Source organism: Pelophylax lessonae, assembly GCF_965119305.1.
Source record: "Pelophylax lessonae genome assembly, chromosome: 6".
Classification (NCBI taxonomy): domain Eukaryota; kingdom Metazoa; phylum Chordata; class Amphibia; order Anura; family Ranidae; genus Pelophylax; species Pelophylax lessonae.
Genome location: NC_138773.1, coordinates 324,645,077 through 324,670,651, shown reverse-complemented (window position 1 = coordinate 324,670,651; position 25,575 = coordinate 324,645,077). Strand labels below are relative to the sequence as shown.

At 47.8% G+C, this 25,575-nt stretch overlaps 1 protein-coding gene across 1 annotated transcript in view; it reads right to left on the bottom strand.

Moving 5' to 3' along the window:
* LOC309559057 (solute carrier family 15 member 2-like) overlaps positions 1–21,666 on the bottom strand; it is an 87,292-nt gene extending 65,626 nt beyond the window's left edge. The window contains exon 1 of the mRNA XM_082262191.1: positions 21,620–21,666. Within this exon, the coding sequence (XP_082118317.1) occupies positions 21,620–21,629 (10 nt within the window). The 5' untranslated portion in view covers positions 21,630–21,666. The remainder of the gene's footprint in view (positions 1–21,619) is intronic.
* Positions 21,667–25,575: the final 3,909 nt, after the last annotated feature.

Genomic DNA, 25,575 nt, shown 5'->3' with positions numbered 1-25,575 from the left:
ATTTTTGGATTGATGGTGCTTATTGTTAATACTGAGGCACATTTCAATCCCCATATCCAGAGTGTGGTAGATGCCATCTACCAAACCTGGCTTTCAGGGGAGGACTGGGTCATGGGACAGGGGGGCAATTGCCCCCTGGGCCACTCTGATGCCCCGTAAAAAGGCTGCACTGCTTCTGCCACAGACATGCCTAAAGGATTCCTGGTGAAGAGAAGTAAAAAAAAACCCCACTGCTGGCCTGCTGAGTGTGGGATGAAGACAAGGACAGAACACAAGACATTCCCCCCCCTGCCCTCCAACATGGATGGTTTAAACTGTGTCTGAGCAGAGGCCGGTACCATGCCCCACTGGAGACTCTTCTCCTCTGGCCAGACCCAACCGAGCTGTCCCAGCTCCCCCCATCCACCCCCTGCTGGCCAGGTCGGGAACCCGGATTCAGCCGGTGAGTAGAGATTACATGGAGCAGGGCTTCAGCCTGGAATGGGGGTCAGGGGGAGGACGGGAAGAGGGAGAGTGGGAGGGGGGCCGAGTCACTGCACCATGGGCCTCTGGTTTGTACTTGCCCCCTGGGCCGAAAGTTGCCAGTCTGCCCCTGCTGGCTTTACTATGTACCTACAACCAATCAATATACGCTTATTGGGATTTTTTTTACCAACAATATGTAGCAGAATACAAATTGGCCTAAAATGATGAAGAAATTAGATTTTTTACATTTTATTGGATGTTTTATTACAAAAAGTAAAACATATTTTTTTTTTTTTTCTAAATTGTCACTATTGTTTTTTTTTTTGTTTATAGCGCAAAAAACAAAAATCGCAGAGGTTATTAAATACCACCAAAAGAAAGCTCTATTTGTGGGAAAAAAAGGACATTAATTTTATTTGGGTACGGCACTGCATGACAGCGTAATTGTCAGTTAAAAGTAACGCCGTGCCGTATCGCAAAAAATGGCCTGGTCATTAAGGGGGTAAAACCTTCACAGGCCAGAAGTGGTTAATTAAAAATTACTCTCACCTGAAGTTGAACTCTTGTTTGTTAGGATTTTGTTGTCTAAAATTTAGACTTTCATTGGGGTGTATTCATTTTTATCTAAATAAAATCGATGTCCTCTTTTGCCCCACAAATAGAGATTTCTTTTGGTGGTATTTGATCACCTGTGCGATTTTTATTTTTTGTGCTATAAACAAATAAAGAGCGACAATTCTGAAAAAAAAACCATATATATATTTTTCACATTCTGCTATATAACATTCCTAAAAAAAAATTAAAAATCAAAATTTTTTAACATTTGAGTCCAATTTGTTCTCCACTACGGTCCGGTTCACACTGATGCGATGCGGGAAGGCTGCGAATTCGCAGCCTGTTCCCGCATCGCACACGCACCCCCGGCAGTTCACACTGCCATATGCGATACGCTGGGGGTGTCAATGTAATCTTAACGACACCCCCAGTTTGATCGCATATCGCAGTGCGATCGTGCAGTTCGCACAGGATCGGATCGCACAAGTGTGAACCGCTGTGCGATCCGATCCTGATGCGGCTGCAAAAATGCCTCCTGTGCGTGTTTGCTGCGGGTGCGATGCGAATTTAGCCATACAGTTTGTATGGCTAAACTCGCACCGCACAGCCGATCGCATGTAATATCGGAGCAGTGCGCTCCGATATTACATGCGAACCCCGCACACGCACAAGTGTGAACCGGGGCTGAATAAAAAAAACACAAAAAAAACACAATTTTTTCACATTCTGCTATATTACATTCCCCCCAAAAAAATGTAAAAATCAAATAAAATTTTCATCATTTAAGGCCAATTTGTATTCTGCTACATATCTTTGGTAGAAAAAAAATCCCAAAAAGCGTATATTGATTGGTTTGCACAAAAGTTATCATGTCTACAACTAGGGGAAAGATTTATGTCATTTTTATTTATTTTTTTTTTACTAGTAATGGCAGCGATCTGCGATTTTTAGCAGGACTGTGACATTGTGGCCGACAGATTGGACCCACTAACTGACACTTTTGGGGGGACCAGTGATATTACTACAGTAATCAGTGCTAAAAATATGCACTGTTACTGTAATAATGACACTGGCAGGGAAGGGGTTAACCCAGGGGCGATCAAAGGGTTAAGTGTATGCCTAGGGGCTGTTTTTTAACTGTGAGGGGGAGGGGCTTGTGGAATCAGCACAGAGACCTGTGATCCTAAATAGGAGGATCACAGGCGCTCTGTGTTCATTCCCGGAGAGAACAACGATCTGCTGTGTTTACAACAGTAGACCATCGTTCTCTCTCCATGGGGAACGATGGCGGGTGCCCGGCGGCAATCGCGGTCGCCGGCCCCATGGATTGGCTTCCCCACTGCCTAATGGGGCTGCGCGGGCGCGCCCTCAGGAGCGCTTTTGCCTGCTGACCTACCTATACGTCAGTTCGCGCAGCCGAGTCAGCCTGACGCAGTATATCTGTGGCGGGTGGTCAGCAAGTGGTTAAACAGGTGTCAAGCAGACAGGTAATATTAAAAGGGCGTTACTTAACCGCTTGCCGACCGCCGCACGACTATTTACGGTGGCAGTCAGCCCCGTACAGGCAAAACGATGTAGGGCTACGTCGCTCGCCCACGACGCTCCCGCCCCTGCTCATTCCCTGCCTTCCCCGCGCGAGTGACCGACGGCTCCGATGTCCGCCGATCACTCGCGATCTCCCGCTGGAGAGGGAGAAAGGCAGACAGCTGATGTAAACAAAGCCGCCTGTCATTCTCCCTGGTGTAACAGCAGAGATCATACGATCCTGCTATGTAGGATCGTATGTCTCTGTGGTTACATCAAAAGCCACGCCCCTTTACAGTTAGAAGCACGCCCCTAGGGACACACTTAACCCCTTGATCTCTAATAAAGTTAACCTCTTCCCTGCCAGTGTCATTTTTACAGTAACAGTGCATATGTATAGCACTGATTACTGCAGTAATGTCACTGGTACTCCCAAAAGTGTCAAAAATGTCAGTCAAGGGTCCGATCTGTCCACCGCAATGTCGCAGTCCCGCAAAAAAAATTGCAGATCGCCGCCATTACTAGTAAAAAAAACAATAAAAATGACATAAATCTTTCCCGTAGTTAGTAGACGCAATAACTTTTGCGCAAACCAATCAAAATACGCTTATTGCGATTTTTTTTTTTTTTACCAAGCATATGTAGCAGAAAACAAATTGGCCTAAAATGTTAAAAAATTTTGATTTTTAAATTTTCTTTGGGGAATTTCATATAAAATTTTTGAAAAATATTGTTATTTTTTCAAAATTGTCGCCTGTTTTTTTGTTTATAGCGCAAAAAGTAAAAATCGTACAGGTGATCAAATACCACCAAAAGAAAGCTCTGTGTGTGGTAAAAAAAGGACGTCAATTTCATTTGGGTATAGCATCGCACTACCGCGAAATTGTCCGTTAAAATCACGCAGTGCCAAATCGCAAAATAGGGCCTGGTCAGGAAGGGGGTAAAATCTTCCAGGGCTTAAGTGGTTAATGCAGAGCTCCTGTGATCCTCCTATTTAGGAACACCAGTCTCTGTATTGATTTTACAAGCCCATCCCCCTCACAGTTTGAAAACACCCCCCTAGGCTCACACTTAACCCTTTGATCGCCCCTGGGTTAACTCCTTCCCTGCCAGTGTCATTAGTACAGTGACAGTGCACATTTTTAGCACTGATTACTGTAGTAATGTCACTGGTCCCCCCAAAAGTGTCAAAAATGTCAGTTAGGGGTCCGATCGGTCCGCCGCAATATCGAAGTCCCACTAAATGATCGCCGCCATTACTAGTAAAAAAAAATAAAGAAATAAAAATGACATAAATCTTTCCTCTAATTTGTAGATGCGATAACTTTTGCACAAACCAATCAATATACACTTATTGGGATTTTTTTTTTTACCAAAAATATGTAGCAGAATAAAAATTGGCCTAAAATTATGAAAAAAATTTGATTTTTTAATTTTTTTATTGGGAATGTTATATAGCAGAAAGTGAAAAATATTGTGTTTTTATTTTTTCTTTTCAGAATTGTCGCTCTTTTTTTGTTTATAGCGCAAAAAATAAAAATTGCGGGGGGATCAAATACCACTAAAAGAAATCTCTGTTTGTGGGAAAAAAAGGACATCAATTTTATTTGGGTACAGCGTCGCACGACCGCGCAATTGACAGTTAAAGTAACGCAGTACTTTATCGCAAAAAATGGCCTGGTCATTAAGGGGGTAAAACCTTCCAGTCCAGAAGTGGTTAACCTGACTTTCATGTAATGAGCTGAACAATTGTTCTATAAAATGAAGTTTTGGTCAAATTTTGGATGTTGTTCTTGTATTCATTGAGATATTGATTAAAATCTTACTTTTCAAAATGGATGTAATCATTAATGCTGAGCACTGTATATACTAATTCTATATACTAATACTATTATGAGCCCACTCTGTCCTGATCACGTGATCCCCTGTAAGCAGCAAATCCATTGTGATCTGTGTATTCCAGGCTGAACTGTAAGTTTTAGTGCTGACTGTACTGTATGGGGGAGGGGAGTATGAAAGTATCACATAACAGTGCAGTGGCTGCACACACTTCATTGATGTTCCTTCATTTTTGCAGTGCAAGTGGCCAAAATAGTTTTTGGCCGGTGTTCAGCTTTAAATATATGTTTTGAAATTGTGGACTGAGCCCTGTTCCCCTACACTGGGAGATAAGATGTTCTGTACACCGATTATGTATACTGTATATATTATATGTATATATAGACATAGTGCAATGTGCTCATAAAGACCAGAACATATTATGGAGATTCCTCCAGTAGGTGTGGTGAAGATAATAATATCATTGTGTCTTCATGGAGATGATGCTACATTGTAGAACACATTGACGTCACTCTTTTACTTCATAACATTTGGAATCTCCTGAGTTCCCGTCTAGGTGACATTTTCCTGGTAAATCACCCCTCCCCTGGCTTTGCATATTTCTCAGGCAATGGTGGTAGTGGGGGGGGGGGGGGTTGCACTGTTGTTTACCTGCACCTCAACTGACCTCAATCTTCACTTCTTCCTCAGGATTCCTGAAGATATCACTGGCTGCTGCGGTCCCCCAGGCGGGTATGGCTGGTGGCTGCTGCTGGCTGTCTTAAAGGGCTGGTACTGCTGGCTGGTACTGCTGGTGGGTACTGCTGGCTGGTACTGCTAGCGGGTACTGCTGGCTGGTACTGCTGGTGGGTTCTGCTGGCTGGTACTGCTGGTGAGTACTGCTGGTGGATACTGCTGGCTGGTACTGGTGGGTACTGCTGGCATATACTGCTGGCTGGTGCGTACTGCTGGCTGGTGCTGGTGGGTTCTGCTGGCTTTTACTGCTGGTGGGTACTGCTGGCTGGTGCTGGTGGGTACTTCTGGTGGGTACTGCTGGCGGGTACTGCTAGCGGGTACTGCTGGTGGGTACTGCTGGCGGGTACTGCTGGTGGGAACTGCTGGCAAGTACTGCTGGTGGGTATTGCTGGCTGCTACTGCTAACAGTAGCGGCCGGTGCGTTGGGGACGCAGGGGCACCGCCCCCCCCATCCATGCCTCCGGCCCCCTAATCTGCATGCGGGGCGCCGGACGCATGGAGTTCAATGGGGCTTTTTTTTTTGTCACCTGATTAGAGCCAGAGGCTCTAATAGGCTTCAGCAAAGGGTGGACCCGGGTCGCAGACCAGTGCGCCCCGAGCCCACCCATTGTGTGACAATAGCGAATGAAAATGAAAATTCGCTATTGTCACACAGATCCTCCTCCTGGCCAATCAGGAAGCGGGTCCAATACGCGCTTCCTGATTGGCCGAAAGGCAAACCCCATGCCATTGGCCGAGGAGGAGGCGGGGGACCGATGACTCGAGGAGACGCCGGGGGACTGAAGAGAAGCCGCCGCTACAGGTAAGTGCACTGGTCTCGGGGGGAGCTTGGCACGCTGTTCACTCTGCATTGAAAGGGGGCACGCTGGCATCTGTGCATTGAATGGGGGCACACTGGCATCTGTGCATTGAAAGGGGGCACGCTGGCATCTGTGCATTGAAAGGGGGCACGATGATCTCTGCATTGAAGGGGGCACGCTGGTATCTCTGCATTGAAAGGGGGCACGCTGGTATCTCTGCATTGAAAGGGGGCACGCTGGCATCTCTGCATTGAAAGGGGGCACGCTGGCATCTGTGCATTGAGAGGGTGCACGCTGGCATCTGTGCATTGAAAGGGGGCACGATGATCTCTGCATTGAAGGGGCCACGCTGGTATCTCTGCATTGAAAGGGGGCACGCTGGCATCTGTGCATTGAATAGGGGCACGCTGGCATCTGTGCATTGAAAGGGGGCACGCTGGCATCTGTGCATTGAAAGGGGCATGATGATCTCTGCATTGAAGGGGGCATGCTGGTATCTCTGCATTAAAAGGGGGCACGCTGGCATTTCTGCTTTGAAAGGGGGTACGCTGGCATCTGTGCATTGAATGGGGGCACGCTGGCATCTGTGCATTGAAAGGGGGCACGCTGGCATCTGTGCATTGAAAGGGGGCACGCTGGCATCTCTGCATTGAAAGGGGGCACGCTGGCATCTGTGCATTGAAAGGGTGCACGCTGGCATCTGTGCATTGAAAGGGGGCACGATGATCTCTGCATTGAAGGGGCCACGCTGGTATCTCTGCATTGAAAGGGGGCACGCTGGCATCTGTGCATTGAATAGGGGCACGCTGGCATCTGTGCATTGAAAGGGGGCACGCTGGCATCTGTGCATTGAAAGGGGGCATGATGATCTCTGCATTGAAGGGGGCATGCTGGTATCTCTGCATTAAAAGGGGGCACGCTGACATTTCTGCATTGAAAGGGGGCACGCTGGCATCTGTGCATTGAATGGGGGCACGCTGGCATCTGTGCATTGAAAGGGGGCACGCTGGCATCTGTGCATTGAAAGGGGGCACGCTGGCATCTCTGCATTGAAAGGGGGCACGCTGGCATCTGTGCATTGAAAGGGTGCACGCTGGCATCTGTGCATTGAAAGGGGGCACGATGATCTCTGCATTGAAGGGGCCACGCTGGTATCTCTGCATTGAAAGGGGGCACGCTGGCATCTGTGCATTGAATAGGGGCACGCTGGCATCTGTGCATTGAAAGGGGGCACGCTGGCATCTGTGCATTGAAAGGGGGCATGATGATCTCTGCATTGAAGGGGGCATGCTGGTATCTCTGCATTAAAAGGGGGCACGCTGGCATTTCTGCATTGAAAGGGGGCACGCTGGCATCTGTGCATTGAATGGGGGCACGCTGGCATCTGTGCATTGAAAGGGGGCACGCTGGCATCTGTGCATTGAAAGGGGGCACGCTGGCATCTCTGCATTGAAAGGGGGCATGCTGGTCACTGCATTGAAAGGGGGCATGCTGATCTCTGAGCATTGAAAGGGGGCATGCTGATCTCTGAGCATTGAAAGGGGGCACGCTGGTCTCTGTGCATTGAAATGGGGCACACTGGTCTCTGTGCATTGAAATGGGGCACACTGGTCTCTGTGCATTGAAATGGGGCACGCTGATCTCTGTGCATTGAAAGGGGGCATGCTGGTCACTGCATTGAAAGGGGGCACGCTGATCTCTGTGCATTGAAAGGGGGCACACTGGTCTCTGTGCATTGAAAGGGGGCACGCTGGTCTCAGTGCATTGAAAGGGGGCACGCTGGTCTCTGTTCATTGAAAGGGGGCACGCAGGTCCCTGTGCATTGAAATGGGGCACACTGGTCTCTGTGCATTGAAATGGGGCACGCTGATCTCTGTGCATTGAAAGGGGGCACGCTGGTCCCTGTGCATTGAAAGGGGGCACGCTGGTCTCTGTGCACTGAAAGGGGGCACACTAAGCCTTAATTACTGAAGGCTCCTTTCACACTTTTGTGACCTCAAAGTCACGCAATTTTACAGCGTTTTTTGCCGCAAAGCAATGCCTATGCCGGTGGTCAGAGAGACCCAAAGTGATCTGAAGGAGCCGTACACTGGAGACCCCCCCCCCCCCCCAGCATCTGCTGCTGATTCCTGCTATGCTTATCCTAACACAGAGATCTGATGAGCACAATAAGGCAATGGAGTAAATTTACTAAATGATTGGAGATTGTTTTCCTAAGCTTAGTAAGTAAGGTGAATCTGTGCTCACTTCAATCATCTAATAATGTGCAATCAGATTTTATTTAAATTAAATGTAAAGATGGTTAAAAAAAACAAAAAGTGCTTTGAAAAACCTGAAAAATGTATCAGTTCTGCTACTGCTGTCTTACTGTGCAGAGAAATGAATACACACACCTGTACAGGTTCAACTGGATGGACTGTTGTCTTCACTCAACCTCAACTACTATGTAACTATGTAACTATATATCTGGTTACATTTCTTTTCTATATTCTATATCCATTCACACTTGTGTTCTGTCACATTAGGAAAGCTATTGGAACTTAAAGAGGCCATGTCGGAATGCATGGCGCATGCGCAGTAAGTTTTCTCGTTCACGTCACTTTCGGTTGCAGAATCTGATAGGTATCACTATCCTAATAGAACACCGGCCATAAGCTCTTAGAGAGCAGGGACTGATGTGAATGTACCTTGTGCCGTGTAAACTGTTGATGCTATAAATACAGCGCCTTGAAAAAGTATTCACACCCCTTAAAATTTCCCACATTTTGTCGTGATACAACCAAAAACGTAAATGTATTTTATTGGGATTTTATGTGATAGACCGACACAAAGTGGCCATAATTGTGAAGTGGAAGGAAAATGATAAATTATACAAATAAATCTGTGAAAAGTATGTGTGTGTTGGGGGGGGGGGGGGCATTTGTATTCAGCCCCCTTTACTCTGATACCCCTAACTAAAATCTAGTGGAACCAATTGCCTTTAGAAGTCACCTAATTAGTAAATAGAGTCCACCTGTGTGTCATTTAATCTCAGTATAAATACAGCTGTTCTATGAAGCCCTCAGAGGTTTGTTACCTTAAGCTAGATACACACTTTACAACGTTTGTTGTTAGATTTCCTTTAGATTTACCTTCTACTATGTAGTGGAAGGGCCTGCCTGATTGCATACAAATTGAAAGTGTTTAGGTCTGACCTCATATTATATGGTTTTGGTAATTCTAAATGAAAAAATTTAAAGGCAATTGTACAGTGTGTATGGCCCCTTAGTGAACAAACAGTATCATGAAGGCCAAGAAACACACCAGACAGGTCAGGGATAAAGTTGTGGAGAAGGTTAATGCAGGGTTAGGTTATAAAAAATATTTCAAGCTTTGCCCATCTTACGGAGCGCTGTTCAATCCATCATGGGAAAATGGAAAGAGTATGGCACAACTGCAACCCTACCAAGACATGGCCGTCCACCTAAACTGACCGGCCGGGCAACCCTACCAAGACATGGCCGTCCACCTAAACTGACCGGCCGGGCAACCCTACCAAGACATGGCCGTCCACCTAAACTGACCGGCCGGGCAAGGAGAGCATTCATCAGAGAAGCAGCCAAGAGGCCCATGGGAACTCTGGAGGAGCTGCAGAGATCCACAGCTCAGGTGGGAGAATCTGTCCACAGGACAACTATTAGTCGTGCGCTCCACAAATCTGCCCTTTATGGAAGAGTGAGAAGAAGAAAGCCATTGGTGGAAGAAAGCCATAAGAAGTCCTGTTTGCAGTTTGTGAGAAGCCATGTGGGGGGACACAGCAAACATGTGGAAGAAGGAGCTCTGCTCAGATGAGACCAAAACTGAACTTTTTAGCCTAAAAGCAAAATGTTATGTGTGGTGGAAAACTAACACTGCACATCACTCTGATCACACCATCCCCACTGTGAAACATGGTGGTGGCAGCATCATGGTGTGGGGATTCTTTTCTTCAGCAGGGACAGGGAAGCTGGTCAGAGTTGATGGGAAGATGGATGGAGCCAAATACAGGGCAATCTTAGAAGAAAACCTGTTAGAGTCTGCAAAAGACTTGAGACTGGGGCGGAGGTTCACCTTCCAGCAGGACAACGACCCAAAACATCCAGTCAGAGCTACAATGGAATGGTTTACATCAAAGGATATTCATGTGTTAGAATGGTCAGGTCACAGTCCAGACCTAAATCACATTGAGAATCTGTGGCAAGACTTAAAAATTGCTGTTCACAGACGCTCTCCATCCAATCTGACAGAGATGAGATATTCTGCAGAGAAGAATGGGCAGAAATGTCCTCTCTAGATGTGCAAAGCTGGTAGAGACATCCCCAAAAAGACTTGCAGCTGTAATTGCAGGGAAAGGCGGTTCTACAAAGTATTGACTCCGGGGGGGTGAATACAAATGCAGCCACACTTTTCACAGATTTATTTGTATCATTTATCATTTTCCTTCCACTTCACAATTATGGCCACTTTGTGTCGGTCTATCACATAAAATCCCAATAAAATACATTTACGTTTTTGGTTGTAACATGAGAAAATGTGAGAAATTTCAAGGGGTGTGAATACTTTTTCAAGGCAGTGCTCTAATAAAGCCTGCTGATGAATCCAGCTGTGCCCCTACCTGGTACAGAAGAAAACATGAACTGGCAGTGAAATGAACACCACTGATAGGTGGCGGTTGTTCTGGTAAATGTAAACACATTAATCCTTGTTATGTAAACAAAGTATTACTGGGACTATGGGAGACGATGTATTAGGATGCCAATAAATCTTCCACCAACAATGACATTGAATTGGGGGCAGGGTACAGGGTCAGCCGTTTATCCGGTATCCTGCGGATATACTGGCACGCATTCTTGGCAAATGTCTCGCCTTTTGTGCATTGGCTAAATGATAGAAATTTTGCACGTAGAACCCGAATGTTGCAAGAACAGCTATAGAGAAAGCGAACCAAAATAAGTTCTGTAGCCGGGCTAAGAAACAAAGAGATCTTCAGTAAAAATTAGCAAACATTACACATTGTTTTGCACACATTTAACCCCTTGACAGAGGCGTAACTAGAACCTTCATGGCCCCGGTGCAAGAAACCATGAAGGGCCCCCCAGACCCCTTCCCTTCAAGCCTGGGGCTCTTCCCACTGATCCTGGGGCCCTTTACTTTCATTGCGGGGCCCTTTATTACGGTCCCGCAGCGGGACCCTTTCACAAGTTCTGCAGTGGGCCCCCTTTCTGCCATCTTGGGGCCTCCCCACGGTTGTGGAATGCCAGGGCCCGGTCGCAAGTGTGACCTTTGTGATCCTGGAAGTTCACCCACTGGTGTCAGTAGTTTTTAATTTTTGGTATTTTAATTGTATTATTTTTTATCATTGTATTTTATATTTTTACAATGTGACTGACTATGACTCTGTCCATTCAGAAAAGGAAGGAGCTGGTAAATTACATATTTACTGACCCCTTCCTGGTTCTGTATTGTGATTCATCCCCTGCAGCAGCCAGGACAGTGTGGGGGGGGGGGGGACCAGGGGAGCACACAGGAGCCCAGAGACAGCAGAACACAAGTGCACACAATGACACAATGAAGTGAACACAATTGCAACCGGGCCCCATGCTCCTGGGGGCCTGTGCGGCTCCCCTGTACACCTGGATAGGAGGAGTGGCGGGGGCAGCATACAGGGGAGCCAATCTCCTCCATTTTCCTCCTGCAGCTACAGGAGGAAGAAGGAGGACAGTGATTTCTCTGCATGCTGCCCCCACCGCCCCTCCTATCCAGGTGGACAGGGGAGTCGCACAGGCCCCCAGGAGCATGGGGCCCGGTTGCAATTGCAACCTCTGTAGTTACAGCCCTGACCCTTGATTACCTGAGATGTTAACCCCTTCCCAGCCAGTGTCATTAGTACAGTGACAGTGTAGAGTATTAGCACTGTCAGGGGCGGACTGACCATTCAGCGATTAGGGCACTGCCCGAGGGCCCAGGGTCAGTAGGGGGCCCCATGAGAGGCTACACACTACAGAAAGAAGCCAGGAACTTCCATGCAGGCTATGCTGTGGTAGATATTGCCCACTCTATGTGGCTGAGTTGCAATTTGTAGGTGGGCTTAGTGTGGCTTGAGTGTGGACAGAGGGGGCCCCATGATCTCTGATTGCCCGGGGGCCCCATGAGTTGTCAGTCCACCCCTGAGCACTGTTCACTGTATTAGTGGCACTGGTGATGTCATTGGCAGTTAGTCAGTTCCCATCCAGTGTCAGTTAGTGTCAGGTTGCTTGCCGCACTATATAAGTCTCTGATCGCTGCCATTCAGGGGCAGACTGGCAACTTTTGGCCCAAGTGCAACCCAGAGGCCCGTGATGCAGCGACTCGCCCCCCTCCCACTCTCCCTCTTCCGTACCTCCTCCTGACCCCCATCACAGGCTGAAGCTCGGCTCCAGGCACTCTCTGTTCACTGGGTGGGTTGGGCTGGACAGAGCCTGCTGCACTGACTCTGAGTTCCCAAACTAGCCAGAAGGGGCCACCGGGGGCTGCATGGGGGGGAGTTGGTGGCCTTTGCTCGGACACAGCATATACCATCCATGGGGGGCCCTCCTCCTCCTGTGCTCTGTCCTTGTCCTCATCCCACACTTGATAGGACGCCGGCGGGGACCTTCTACTCCGCTTCACCAGGAAGCCTTTAGTTCAGGCATGTCAGATTGCTTGCCGCACTATCGCAGTCCCATTATATAAGTCGCTGATCGCTGCCATACCATTAGTAGTATAAAAAAAATATTCAAAATTCTACACTCATCATAGGTTGAACTGGATGGACTGGTGTCTTTTTTCAACCCCACTAACTATGTAACTACGTATATCCCATAGTTTGCAGACACTATAACACTTGCGTAAACCAATCAATATACACTTATTGGGATTTTTTTTTTTTAACCAATGACATGTAGCAGAATACATATTGGCCTAAATTTATAAAGAAATTAGATTTTTTGAAAAAAAAAAAAAAAAAAAAAAAAATATTGGATGTGTTTTATAGCAGAAAGTAAAAAAATATTGTTTTTTTTTTTTCCCCAAAAATGTCTGTCTTTTTTTTTGTTTATAGCACATAAAAAAAAAAAAAACGCAGAGGTGATCAAATACCACCAAAATAAAGCTCTGTTTGTGGGGGGAAAAAAGATATACATTTTGTTCATGTACAATGTTGTATGTGCAAATGTCAATTAAAATACCATAGTGGCAAAAAGCAAAAAATGGCCTGGTCATAAAGGGGGGTAAATCCTTCAGAGGTCAGGTAGTAATATATACATCTTTCTTACACAGGTTAGCATAAGTGTTGGGGAAGGGGAGGTGGAGAGTTTTAAGGATAGTTAGGTGTAAGCTTTACGAAAGACATGTAGCAGAATACATATTGGCCAAAAACTATAAAGAAATACGTTTTTTTTTTTTTTTTTTTATATATATATATGTTTTAGGCTCCGTTCACATCTAGGCGTTTTGGGGCGTTTTTGGGGAGTTTTTCTGCTCTAGGATCAGCTCTCAAAACGCCCAACAAGACAAATCCTATTCATTTCAATGGCCCCTGTTCACATCTGAGCGTTTTGACGCTGTGAGCAAAACGCCCAACGCTCAAAAAAGTACATGAGCTTCTTTTTGGGCAGATTACAGGCGTTTTCCATTGATCTCTATTCAATCTAAAAACGCCTGCACAAAAATCGCGGTAAAAATCGCGGTAAAAAACGCCGCAAAAATCGCGGTAAAATCGCGGTAAAAAACGCCGCAAAAATCGCGGTAAAATCGCGGTAAAAAACGCTACGCTCAGGTGTGAATGTAGCCTTAGAGCAGAATTAAAAAATATTGTTTTTTTTTTTCAAAATGTTTGGTCCTTTTTACTTATCTAATGAAAAATAAAATACCCAGTGGTGATAAAATGTGACCAAAAAAAGAGCTTTGTTTGTTTTAAAAATTGCTATACATTTGGTTTGAGTAAAGCATTGCATGACCACGCAATTACCAGGTAAAGTAGCGCAGTGCTGACTAGCAAAAAATGGCGTGGTCTTGAAGGGGGTAAATTTTACGGAGGTCAGGTGGTAATATTTACATCTTTCTTACACAGGAAAGTTAGCACAGGTATCGAAGGGGGGAGAGTTTTAAGGGTAGTTGGGAGGTCAGGTGGTAATATATACAGAATCTCACAAAAGTAAGTACACCCCTCACATTTCTGTAAAATATTTTATTCTATCTTTTCATGTGACAACACTGAAGAAATGACACTATATATGAAATTTATAGAACTGGTTTTGTATAGAAAGTGTTCAGAGGCAGCAGTGCTGCCAGAACTGCAAATATATTGACTCAGGGAAATCATTCATATCAGAGATTTGGATTTTTGCTGTACATTTTATAAATTGTAGCTTGACTTGTTCTCTATGTTTTTTATGTATTTTATCCCTATTTACTTTTATAAATAAGACATTTTGCTACAATGTAAAGTAGTGAGTGTACAGCTTGTATAACAGTGTAAATTTACTGTCCCCTCAAAATAACTCAACACACAGCCATTAATGTCTAAACCACTGGCAACAAAAGTGAGTACACCCCTAAGTGACAATGTCAAATTTGGGCCCAATTAGCCATTTTCCCTCCCCGGTGTCATGTGACTTGTTAGTGTTACAAGGTCTTAGGTATGAATGGGGAGCAAGTGTGTTAAATTTGGTGTTATCGCTCTCACTCTCTTATACTGGTCACTGGAAGTTCAACATGGCACCTCATGGCAAAGAACTCTCTGAGGATCTGAAAAATTGTTGCTCTACATAAAGATGGCCTAGGTCAGTGATGGCGAACCTTGGCACCCCAGATGTTTTGGAACTACATTTCCCATGATGCTAAACTACACTGCAGAGTGCATGAGCATAATGGGAAATGTGGTTTCAAAACATCTGGGGTGCCAAAGTTTGCCATCACTGGCCTAGGCTATAAGAACATTGCCAAGGCCCTGAAACTGAGCTGCAGCACAGTGGCCAAGACCATACAGCGGTTTAACAGGACAGGTTCCACTCAGAACAGGCCTCACCATGGTCCACCAAAGAAGTTGAGTGCACGTGCTCAGCGTCATATCCAGAGATTGTCTTTGGGAAATAGACGTATGAGTGCTGCCAGCATTGCTGCAGAGGTTGAACGGGTGAGGGGTCAGCCTGTCAGTGCTCAGACCATACGCCGCACACTGCATCAAATTGGTCTGCATGGCTGTCATCCCAGAAGGAAGCCTCTTCTAAAGATGATACACAAGAAACAGTTTGCTGAAGACAAGCAGACTAAGGACATGGATTACTGGAACCATCTCCTGTGGTCTGATGAGATCAAGATAAACTTATTTGGTGTCAGGTGGTGTCAAGCGTGTGTGGCGGCAACCAGGTGAGGAGTACAAAGACAAGTGTGTCTTCCTACAGTCAAGCATGGTGGTGGGAGTGTCATGGTCTGGGGCTGCATGAGTGCTGCCGGCACTGGAGAGCTACAGATCATTGAGGGAACCATGATTGCCAACATGTACCTGTACGTGGTTTTGCGGGACAGCTAGTGGGGACGCGAATGAGCACACGCCAATTGGCCACAGGGGGAGCCAACGATGTCCGCTGGGCACCCGCGAATGCTCCCCGTGGAGACAGAACGGCGGTCTGCGGTTGTAACACGGCAGACCGCTGTTCTGTCAGTGATGAACACAGGGATCTTCTTATTTAGGAACACAGGTCTCTGTGTTCATCCAGCCAGCCCATCCCCCATACAGTTAGAAAGCACCCCCTAGGGACACATTTAACCCTTTAATTGCCCCTGGTGTTAACCCTTTCCCTGCCAGTGTCATTAGTACAGTGAGAGTGCATATTTTTAGCACTGATTACTGTAGTAATGTCACTGGTCCCCCCAAAAGTGTCAAAAATGTCAGTTAGGGGTCCGATCTGTCCACCGCAATGTCGCAGTCCCGCAAAAAAAAAAATCGCAGATCCCTGCAATTACTAGTAATAAATAAATAAATAAAAATGACATAAATCTTTCCCCTAGTTTGTAGATGTGATAACTTTTGCGCAAACCAATCAAAATACACTTATTGTGATTATTTATTTATTTATTTATTTTTAACCAAAAATATGTAGCAGAATACAAATTGGCCTAAAAGGATGAAATTAGATTTTTAATTAGTTTTAGTGGGACTGTTATGTAGCAGAAAGTGAAAAATATATATATTTTTTTTTTTCAAAATTGTCGCTCTTTTTTTGTTTATAGCGCAAAAAATAAAAATCGCACAGATGATCAAATACCACCAAAATAAAGCTCTATTTGTGGGGAAAAAAAGGACATAAATTTTATTTGGGTACAGCGTCGCACATGCACAAATCCCCTGCATCTCTTTACAAGTTGTGAAAAACAGGTTGCATCAGTGTGAATGGACCCCATAGGTCAGGGGCGCCAAACTCATTTTCATTGCGGGCTGCATCATGGTTATGGCTGCCCTCAAAGGGCCGCTTGTATCTCTAAGACTAGCTGTCCAGAGCAACCCCCCTTCCCCCCCGTACATCAGAAGTCAATAGCCCCCCACCATCAGTAGTCAAGAGTCCTCCACCCTCCCCTTACATCTCAGTGCACACCCCTTGTGCTGCTGGTGTGAAGAAGCTGGGGGAAGCAGAAAGCTCACAGTCTGGAGGAGGACCGGAGGAGGGCTGGAGTCAGCTGCCAGGGTCTGCTCAACTGCTGAGACCAGGGGAGGCGGAAACAAGAGGGTGCTGCAGCTGCACAGAGAGGTACAGGATCTGTAATAGGAATTTTGTCCTTCTCTCTTCTGCCAACTGCTTAGATGGGGGGGCAAGCCTGTCCGCAGGGCCGTCGCTACCTATAGGCAAGGTAGACACCGGCCTAGAACGCACATCAGTCGGGCGCAGATTGGCGTGCCGCTGTCATCTCATGCAAGCCAGCGCTGTTTGTCTCCTGCCCCGGGTCCAAAGGGGCGCAGGTGTGGGCCCGGGGCCTGCAGACCACGGCTGGCATGAGGAAGCGAGCTGCCACTATTGGACTATAGGTGCAGGCCTGCAGCCCAAGGCTGAAGAAATAGGTGGAGAGGTGCTGCAAAAATCTCCACCCCCCACCACCTTCATTGTATTTATGGGCAGGGCATGGGGGTGGAGTCAAAGGCGGTGCCAAGGGGGCGGAAAAATAGGTGGAGAGGTGCTGCAAAAATCTCCACCCCCACCACCTTCATTGTATTTATGGGCAGGGCATGGGGTGGACTCAAAGGCGGTGCCAAGGGTCGGCAAAATAGGTGGAGAGGTGCTGCAAAAATCTCCACCCCCCACCACCTTCATTGCATTTATGGGCAGGGCATGGGGGTGGAGTCAAAGGCGGTGCTAAGAGGGCGGCAAAATAATATTTCGTCTACGGTGTAAAAAATGCTTGTACCAGCCTTGCCTGTCCGTGGCTGCACAGAGAATTGCAGGATCTGGCAGAGGAGTTCTGTCCTCCTCTCTGATGCCAACTGCTGAGACAAGGTGGGGGGTGGAGACAAGGAGGGTGCTGCAGATGCAGGAGAGGTGCAAGGGGCCACATGAAATGGCCTGGTGGGTTTGATACATGTGCCATAGAGCGTAAAGTAATGGCATTCTTCCTATTGTACATTATCATGCAAAAAAATCATACAGATGCGAACCGATCCAAAAAGACACTAAATAATACAAAAAAATAAGTTTACAAGTAAATAAAAAAACATTTTCTTTTGATTCATTACGAAGGAAATATGCTTGTCACCAATTATGCACTGTAACGAATCGCAATGCCCTGCAGTGAAGAGAATTACATAAAAGTAAAGGGGAAAAAAAAAAAAAGCAAGTGTTGTAATGCAATTTTAACCACTTCTGGATCGAAAGATTTTCCCCCTTAATGACCAGGCCATACTTTGCGATTCGGCACTGCGTTACTTTAACTGACAATTGCGCGGTCGTGCGACGCTGTACCCTAATAAAATTTACATCCTTTTTTCCCCACATATAGAGATTTCTTTTGGTGGTATTTGATCTCCTGTGCAATTTTAATTTTTTGCGCTATAAACAAAAAAAATAGCAACAATTCTGAAAAAAAACAAAAAAAACAATGTTTTTCAATTTCTGATATATAACATTCCCAAAAAAAAAATTAAAAATCAACATTTTTTAACATTTTAGGCCAATTTGTTTTCTGTTACATATTTTTGGTAAAAAAAAAAAAAATCGCAATAAGCGTATTTTGATTGGTTTGCGCAAAAGTTATCGCGTCTACAAACTACGGGAAAGATTTATGTAATTTTTATTGTTTTTTTTTACTAGTAATGGCGGCGATCTGCGATTTTTAGCGGGACTGCGACATTGCGGCGGACAGATCGGACCCCTAACTGACATTTTTGACACTTTTGGGGGGACCAGTGACATTACTACAGTAATCAGTGCTAAAAATATGCACTGTCACTGTACTAATGACACTGGCAGGGAAGGAGTTAAAACTGTGGGTGATCAAGGGGTTAAATGTGAGCATAGGGGAGTGTTTCTAACTGTATGGGGTGTGGCTTGTGAAATGAACATAGAGATCTGTGTTCCTATATAGAAGGATTACTGGCGCTCTGCGATCATTCCAGGGAGAAGAACGGTCAGATGTGTTTACAACATCCGACCGTCCTTATCTCTCAGCGGGGAGCGTTCGCGGATGTCAGGCGGCAATCGGAGTCCCAGCTGCCGAGTGGGGGCCGGCGCGCGCTAGCCCCCTAGTTGCAGGTGCGCGACTGACGTAGGGCTACGTCGTTTTGCGCAGGAGGGCCGCACTGCCGCAGAAAATATGCGGCAGTCGGTCCGGAACCGGATAAAGTGCATCATTGCAGCCCACAGCAACGCATATTCACAGCACACAGCACAAAGCACAAAACACACAGCACACAGCACACAGCACACAGCACACAGCACACAGCACAAAGCACACAGCACACAGCACAAAGCACACAGCCCACAGCACACAGCCCACAGCACACAGCACAAAGCACACAGCACAAAGCACACAGCACACAGCCCACAGCACACAGCACAAAGCACACAGCACACAGCACACAGCACACAGCACAAAGCACACAGCACACAGCACAAAGCACACAGCACACAGCCCACAGCAACGCATATTCACAGCACACAGCACACAGCACACAGCACACAGCACACGTGTACACATATTATAAAAGAAGAATGCGCAATGTTTGGTGTGAATGAGCCTCTGGTACACTGACCTCAAAGACACTTGAACCGCTTGCTGACCAGCTGCCGTAGTTTTACTGCGGGAGGTCGGCTCTGTCCCGCAAAACAAGGTACCTGTACGTCGCTTCGCGGGACCACTAGCGGGCGCGCGTGCTCCCATTCGCCACAGGAGAAGCTAATCAATGGGTCCGGCAGCCACGATTGCCGCCGGGCACCCGCAATTGCTCCTTGTGGTCTGCTGATGTAAACATGGCACGCCGCTGTTTTGTCAGTTATGAACACAGGGATCCTCTTATTAATGCTCGGTTCACACATATGCGATGCGGGAACCCTGCGAACCCACTGCGGGTTCCCGCATCACATTCAAATCGCAGGCAGTTCACACTGCAATATGCAAATCTCTGGGGGTGTCAATACAAAAGTTAACGACACCCCCAGATCAGTTCGCATATCGCAGTGCGAACTGACAGTTCGGACATGAATCGGATCGCATTGGTGTGAACCACCATGCAATCCAATTCTGCTGTGGACCCAAAAAACGGTCCTGTGCATGTTCAGTCCGAATCCGATGCGAGTTCAGCCATACAATCTGTATGGCTGAATTTGCATCGCACAGACAACGCATGTGATTTGCAGAGCATTCCCCCCCCCCCCCGAATCACATGCAATGTCTGACATCGCTATAGTGTGAACCGGGCTCAGGAACACAGACCTCTGTGTTCATTCCATAAGCCCATCCCCCACACAGGTAGAAAGCACCCCCTAGGGATACATTTAACCCTTTGATCGCCCCTGGTGTTAACCCCTTCCCTGCCAGTGTCATTATTACAGTGACAGTGCATATTTTTAGCACTGATTACTGTAGTAATGTCACTGGTCCCCCCCAAAAGTGTCAAAAATGGCAGTTAGGGGTCCGATCTGTCCGCCGCAATGTCGCAGTCCCGCTAAAAATTGCAGATCGCCGCCATTACTAGTAAAAAAAAAAATACATAAAAATGGCATAAATCTTTTCCCTAGTTTGTAGACTAAATAACTTTTGCGCAAACCAATCAAAATACACTTATTGGGATTTTTTTTAACAAAAATATGTAGCAGAATACAAATTGGTCCAAAATGTCTAAAAATTTGAATGTTATATAGCAGAAAGTAAAAAATATTATTATTTTTTCAGAATTGTATATTTTTGTTTATAGCCAGTGGCGGCTGGTGCATTAGGGGCGCAGGGGCGCCGCCCCCCCCCCCCCATCCATGCGTCCGGACCCCTGATCTACATGCAGGGTGCCGGACGCATGGATTCCAATGGGGTTTTCTTTTTAAGCACATAATTAGAGCCAGAGGCTCTAATAGGCTTCAAAAAAGGGTGGGCTCGGGGCGCAGAGCACTGTGCCCTGAGCCCACCCAGTTGTGTGTCAATAGCGAATGAATATTCACTATTATCACACTGATTCTCCTCCCAGCCAATCAGGAAGTGGGTCCTGAGACCGTTTCCTGATTGGCCAAAAGGAGAGGCCATGCTATTGGCCAAGGAGAAGGAGGAGGAGGGAGGAGATGCAGGGGAAGCCGCTGCCGCCGCCTCCACTGCTGGGGGAAGCCGATGCGGCCGCTGCCTGCTGCCCTCCACGTCAGCCCAGATGAGTGAGCTGGCGACGGGGGGGGGGGGGGGGGGGTGGGTCGGGGTGATATGGTGTGCGAGCGGGTGTGGTCGGGTGGGGGGTATGGTGTGCGAGTCGGTGTGGTGGGGGGGGGTATGGTGTACGAGCTGGTGTGGTCGGAGGGGGGGGGGGTATGGTGTGTGAGCTGGTGTGGTGGGGGGGGGGTATGGTGTGCGAGCTGGTGTGGTGGGGGGGTGGTATGGTGTGGTCCGTCTGCCCCCCCCCCCCCGGCCCATGGAGCACCAGCCGTCACTGTTTATGGCGCAAAAAAAATCTAAATTGCAGAGGTGATCAAATACCACCAAAAGAAAGCTCTGTTTGTGGGAAAAAAAGGACATCAATTTTATTTGGGTACAGCTTCGCACGACCACGCAAAATGTTAAAAGTTAAATTTGCAAGCAAGAAAGAATCATTTGCTTTTGTTTTGTTATGGCATGAAGGCGATACAGTACCCAAAATATTCTCAGTTATCCTTTCCGAGTCGGTTCACACTATGGCGACACGACTTCGGGGGCGACTAGTGAAGTCACCGTGCACCGCGACTTCGGCGCGACTTGCACGGACTTTACATAATGGAAGTCAATGCAAGACTTGAGTCGCTCCTATTAGAACGGTTCCAATTGCACTGAATGGACCGCGACTTGTCAGGCTGACCCGTCGCGGTAGTGTGAACCGGGACTCTGGAATAATAAATAATTGCTCTATTTGTTATTAATAATATTGTTACTATTTATAAACACACGGCTGCAGCAGACAATACGAGTATAGCTCTATAGAGGTGAATGTGGCCCTTTTCATACTTTACCTTCCCCCATGGTTGCTCCCTTCGCCCTGCGCAGTCCTCTAGGAAGGAGCGGTTGTTCCTCCTTCACATCTTCCTTTTCTTCTTCTCCCAGTTTGTGGTTAATCATTTAGATCCGACCACCAATCACCAGTCTTCCCATTATGTCCCTGGTTGGGATGAATGGAGGTGATAGTTAACCTTTGGACTGTCCTGAGCCGCTAGACAATCCCTCAGTGTGTGGCAGACAAGAGGGGTCAGAACTGAAGATCCTGTGGAGTCTGCTGATGGGGGGGGGGGGGGGGGGGGGGAGGTGAGGGGAGGGGGGGCTAAGTGAGGAAAAATATACTTTTTTAAAACAGCTTTTGCATACAATTATTATATCAGGATGTTGTCAGGTTGATCCAATCACTGCAATAGCCACACACAGGCAGATTCTTCCGATCTGGCCATCAGAACAGATTTGCCAGTGCCGGGACAAGGTCACCTAGAGCCCAGGGCAAACATACCAAACTCCCCCCCCCCCCCCAAGATCTATGAGCATTGTGTGTTAGGAAAAATCCCCCCCCCCCCAAAAAATAAATAAATAAATCAAGAACTAATCTGCATGCTTACCCCCTAAGCATCAATTCCCCCTCCTCCCAATACTAATCTGCCCCCTTTCCCCCCCTCCAAGCCCAAATCATCTCTCTCTAAACCCCCCCTCACAAACACACCCATCCTAGCACGAATACTCTACCCCAACTTCAAATCCCCCTCTCCCAGTAAAAATTCTCCCCCCAATCCCCCCCCTCCAAAAAAATTTCCCCTCCTAGGATAAATACCCCCCAATCATCCCAATTAGCACAAATCCCCCCCCCCCCACCCACCATATCACCTCTTCTAACACAATCCCCCCTCCAAATCCTCTTTCCCCCATCCCCCCCCTCCTAGCACAAATTCCCCCTCCCTAGCATAAATACCCCCCCCCCCAATCATCCCAACCAGCTGCCCTTGCAAAGGTTTAGAAATCGACTTCTCCTAGGCTCCTCCTCCGCTCTGACTTTCAAGATAAGGAGGAGCCTCAGAGGAGGGGCATCACAGAGCGGTGTGCCCCCCCCCCCCCCCTATCTGAGGTCTGCGTGCTTTAGGAAAGCTGCAGCCAAGCCGAGGGAAGAGAGCACAGCATTGGGGACACAAGGGGGGGGGGGGGGATGTGAGAGTATTTGTACTAGAAGGGGTAAGGAGAAAATGATTACTTCTAGGTGGGATCAATATGGGAAGGGGGGGGGGTATTTGTGCTAGGATGGGATATTTGAGAGTTTTTAGTGACAAGATTTAGTGACAAGATAAGATTTTTTTTTTCTAGCAGGGCTATTTGGGGGGGGGGGGGTTCTAGGAGGGGTGATTTGTGCTGGGGGGGGGGGAGAGAATTTGTGCTAGGAGGGGGGATTGTCCATGAAGAGATTATTGGGATGGGGGGGTATGTGCTAGAACCGGAAATCTTAGGGCTGTTAAAAAAGGGGCATTTGGTGTGTATGTGTGGGCTGGGGGGGGGGGGGGGGGTTGTGCTAGTAGGAATGATGGGGAGTATTTGTGCTAGGGGGAAAATTTTGATAGGGGGCAGGAATTTGACAGGGGTAATATTTCTTTTAGGAGGAGAAATTTGGGGGAGGGGGTGCTGGAAAGGGTGATTAGGGGGGTTGTGCTGTGGGAATGTGGGGGAGGATTTGTGGCGGGGGGGATCTGGGGGGATGGGGGGGTTATTTGTGCTAGGAGGGGGGATTTGTGCTGTAAGGATGGGGGAAGAGGATTTTTGCCAGGAGGGAGGATTTGTGCTGGGGAGATGGGGGAAGAGGATTTGTGCTGGGAGGGGGGGATTGGTGCTGTGGGGATGAGGGGGGGGGGAGAGGATTTGTGCCAGGAGGAGGGATTTTTTGCTGTGCGGATGGAGGGAAGAGGATTTGTGCCAGGAGGGGGGATTTGTGCTGCGGGGAGGGGGGGGCGAGATTTGTGCTTGGAGGGGGGAATTTGTGCTGTGGGAATAAGGGAAAGGGGATTTGTGCTAAGGAGGATGGGGGGAAGAGGATTTGTGCTAAGAGGGGGATTGGAGGGGGGGGGGATTTTCGGGGCATTTGGGGATGGGGGGATCTGTGCTAGGATGGGGAATTTTGGGGCTGTTGGGGATGGGGGGGGGGGATTATGCTAGTAGGGATGACTTGGGGTATTTGTGCTAGAGGGGAAACTTGGGGGGGAGGATTTGTGCTAGGAGGGGGAATTTGGTGGGATGTGCAAGGAGGGGTGATTTGGGGGGTTTGTGCTGTGGGGATGGGGAAAGAGGAGTTTTGCCAGGAAGGAGAATTTGTGCTGGGGAGATGGGGGAAGAGGATTTGTGCTAGGAGGGGGGATTGGTGCCGTGGGCATGAGGGGGGAGAGGATTTGTGCCAGGAGGAGGGATTTTTGCTGTGCGGATGGAGGGAAGAGGATTTGTGCCAGGAGGGGGGATTTGTGCTGTGGGGAGGGGGGAAGATTTGTGCTATGAGGGGGGAATTTGTGCTGTGGAAATAAAGGAAAGAGGATTTGTGCTAGGGGGGTTGGGGGGAAGAGGATTTGTGCTAAGAGGGGGATTTGGGCGGGGAGTTTTGGGGCTGTTGGGGATAGGGGGGATCTGTGCTAGGATGGGTAATTTTGGGGCTGTTGGGGATGGGGGGGGGGATTATGCTAGTAGGGATGACTGGGGGTATTTGTGCTAGAGGGGAAATTCGGGGGGAGGATTTGTGCTAGGAGGGGGAATTTGGTGGAATGTGCTAGGAGGGGTGATTTGGGGGGTTTGGGGTTTGTGCTGTGGGGAAGGGGGAAAGAGGAGTTTTGCCAGGAGGGAGAATTTGTGCTGGGGAGATGGGGGAAGAGGATTTGTGCTAGGAAGGGGGATTTGTGCTGTGGAGATGGGGGCGAGGATTTGTGCCAGGAGGGGGGATTTGTGCTTTGGGGAAGTGATTTTACTTTGGAGGGAAGTGGATTTGTGCTGGGGGAATGGGGGAAGAGGATTTGTGCTAGGAGGGGGATTGGGGTGTGTGTGCTAGAAGGGGGGATTTGTGCTAGGATGGGGAAGTTTGGGGCTGTTAGAAATGGGGATGAGGGGGGGGGGTTATGCTAGTAGGGATGAGTAGGGAAAGTGGATTTGTGTGGGGGGATGGGGGAAGAGGATTTGTGCTAAGAGGGGGATTGGGGGGGGCTGTTGGGGATGGGGGGGGGGGATCTGTGCTAGGATGGGGAATTTGGGGGCTGTTGGGGACGGGGGGAGAATTATGCTAGTAGGTATGATTGGGGGTATTTGCGCTAGAGGGGAAATTTGGTAGGATGTGCTAAGAGGGGTGATTTGGGGGGTCTGTACTGGGGGGATGGGGGAATAGGATTTGTGCTAGGAGGGGAGATTTGTGTAAGAAGGGGAAACTTTATTGGGGGGGGGAGAGCATTTGTGCTAGTAGGGATGATTGATGGGTATTTGTGTTAGGAGAGTGGGAGATTAATGCTAGGAGGGGACATTTGGGGGAGGGGAGGATTTGTGCTGAGAGGGGGGGGGGGGGCTTGGAGAGGGGAGGATTTGCACATGGAGTGGAAATTTGAGGGGTGAGAATGTGTGCTATCAGGGTGCTTTTTTGGGGAGGGATAGTTGTACTAGCAGGGAACATTGGGGAAGAGAGAGGATTTGAGTTTATTGAGAGGAGGGGGGGGGGATTTGTGCTGGGAGGGGGGGGATTTCAGCAGGGAGAGATTTGTACTGGGAGGAGGGGGAATTTTTGTTTGGGGAAATACCTGGCTTGCAAAGGGAATGTATGCTATGCTTAGGGCTAAGTCTGCCAATTAGTGCTCAATTTTCTTTTTTTTTTGGGGGGGGGGGGGGGATTTTTGCTAATACATTATGCTCAATCATCTTGTGGGGGGACGCCCTGGGCGCTGGATGGCCTTGTCCCGGCAGTGGCCACGCCGCATTGATGCAG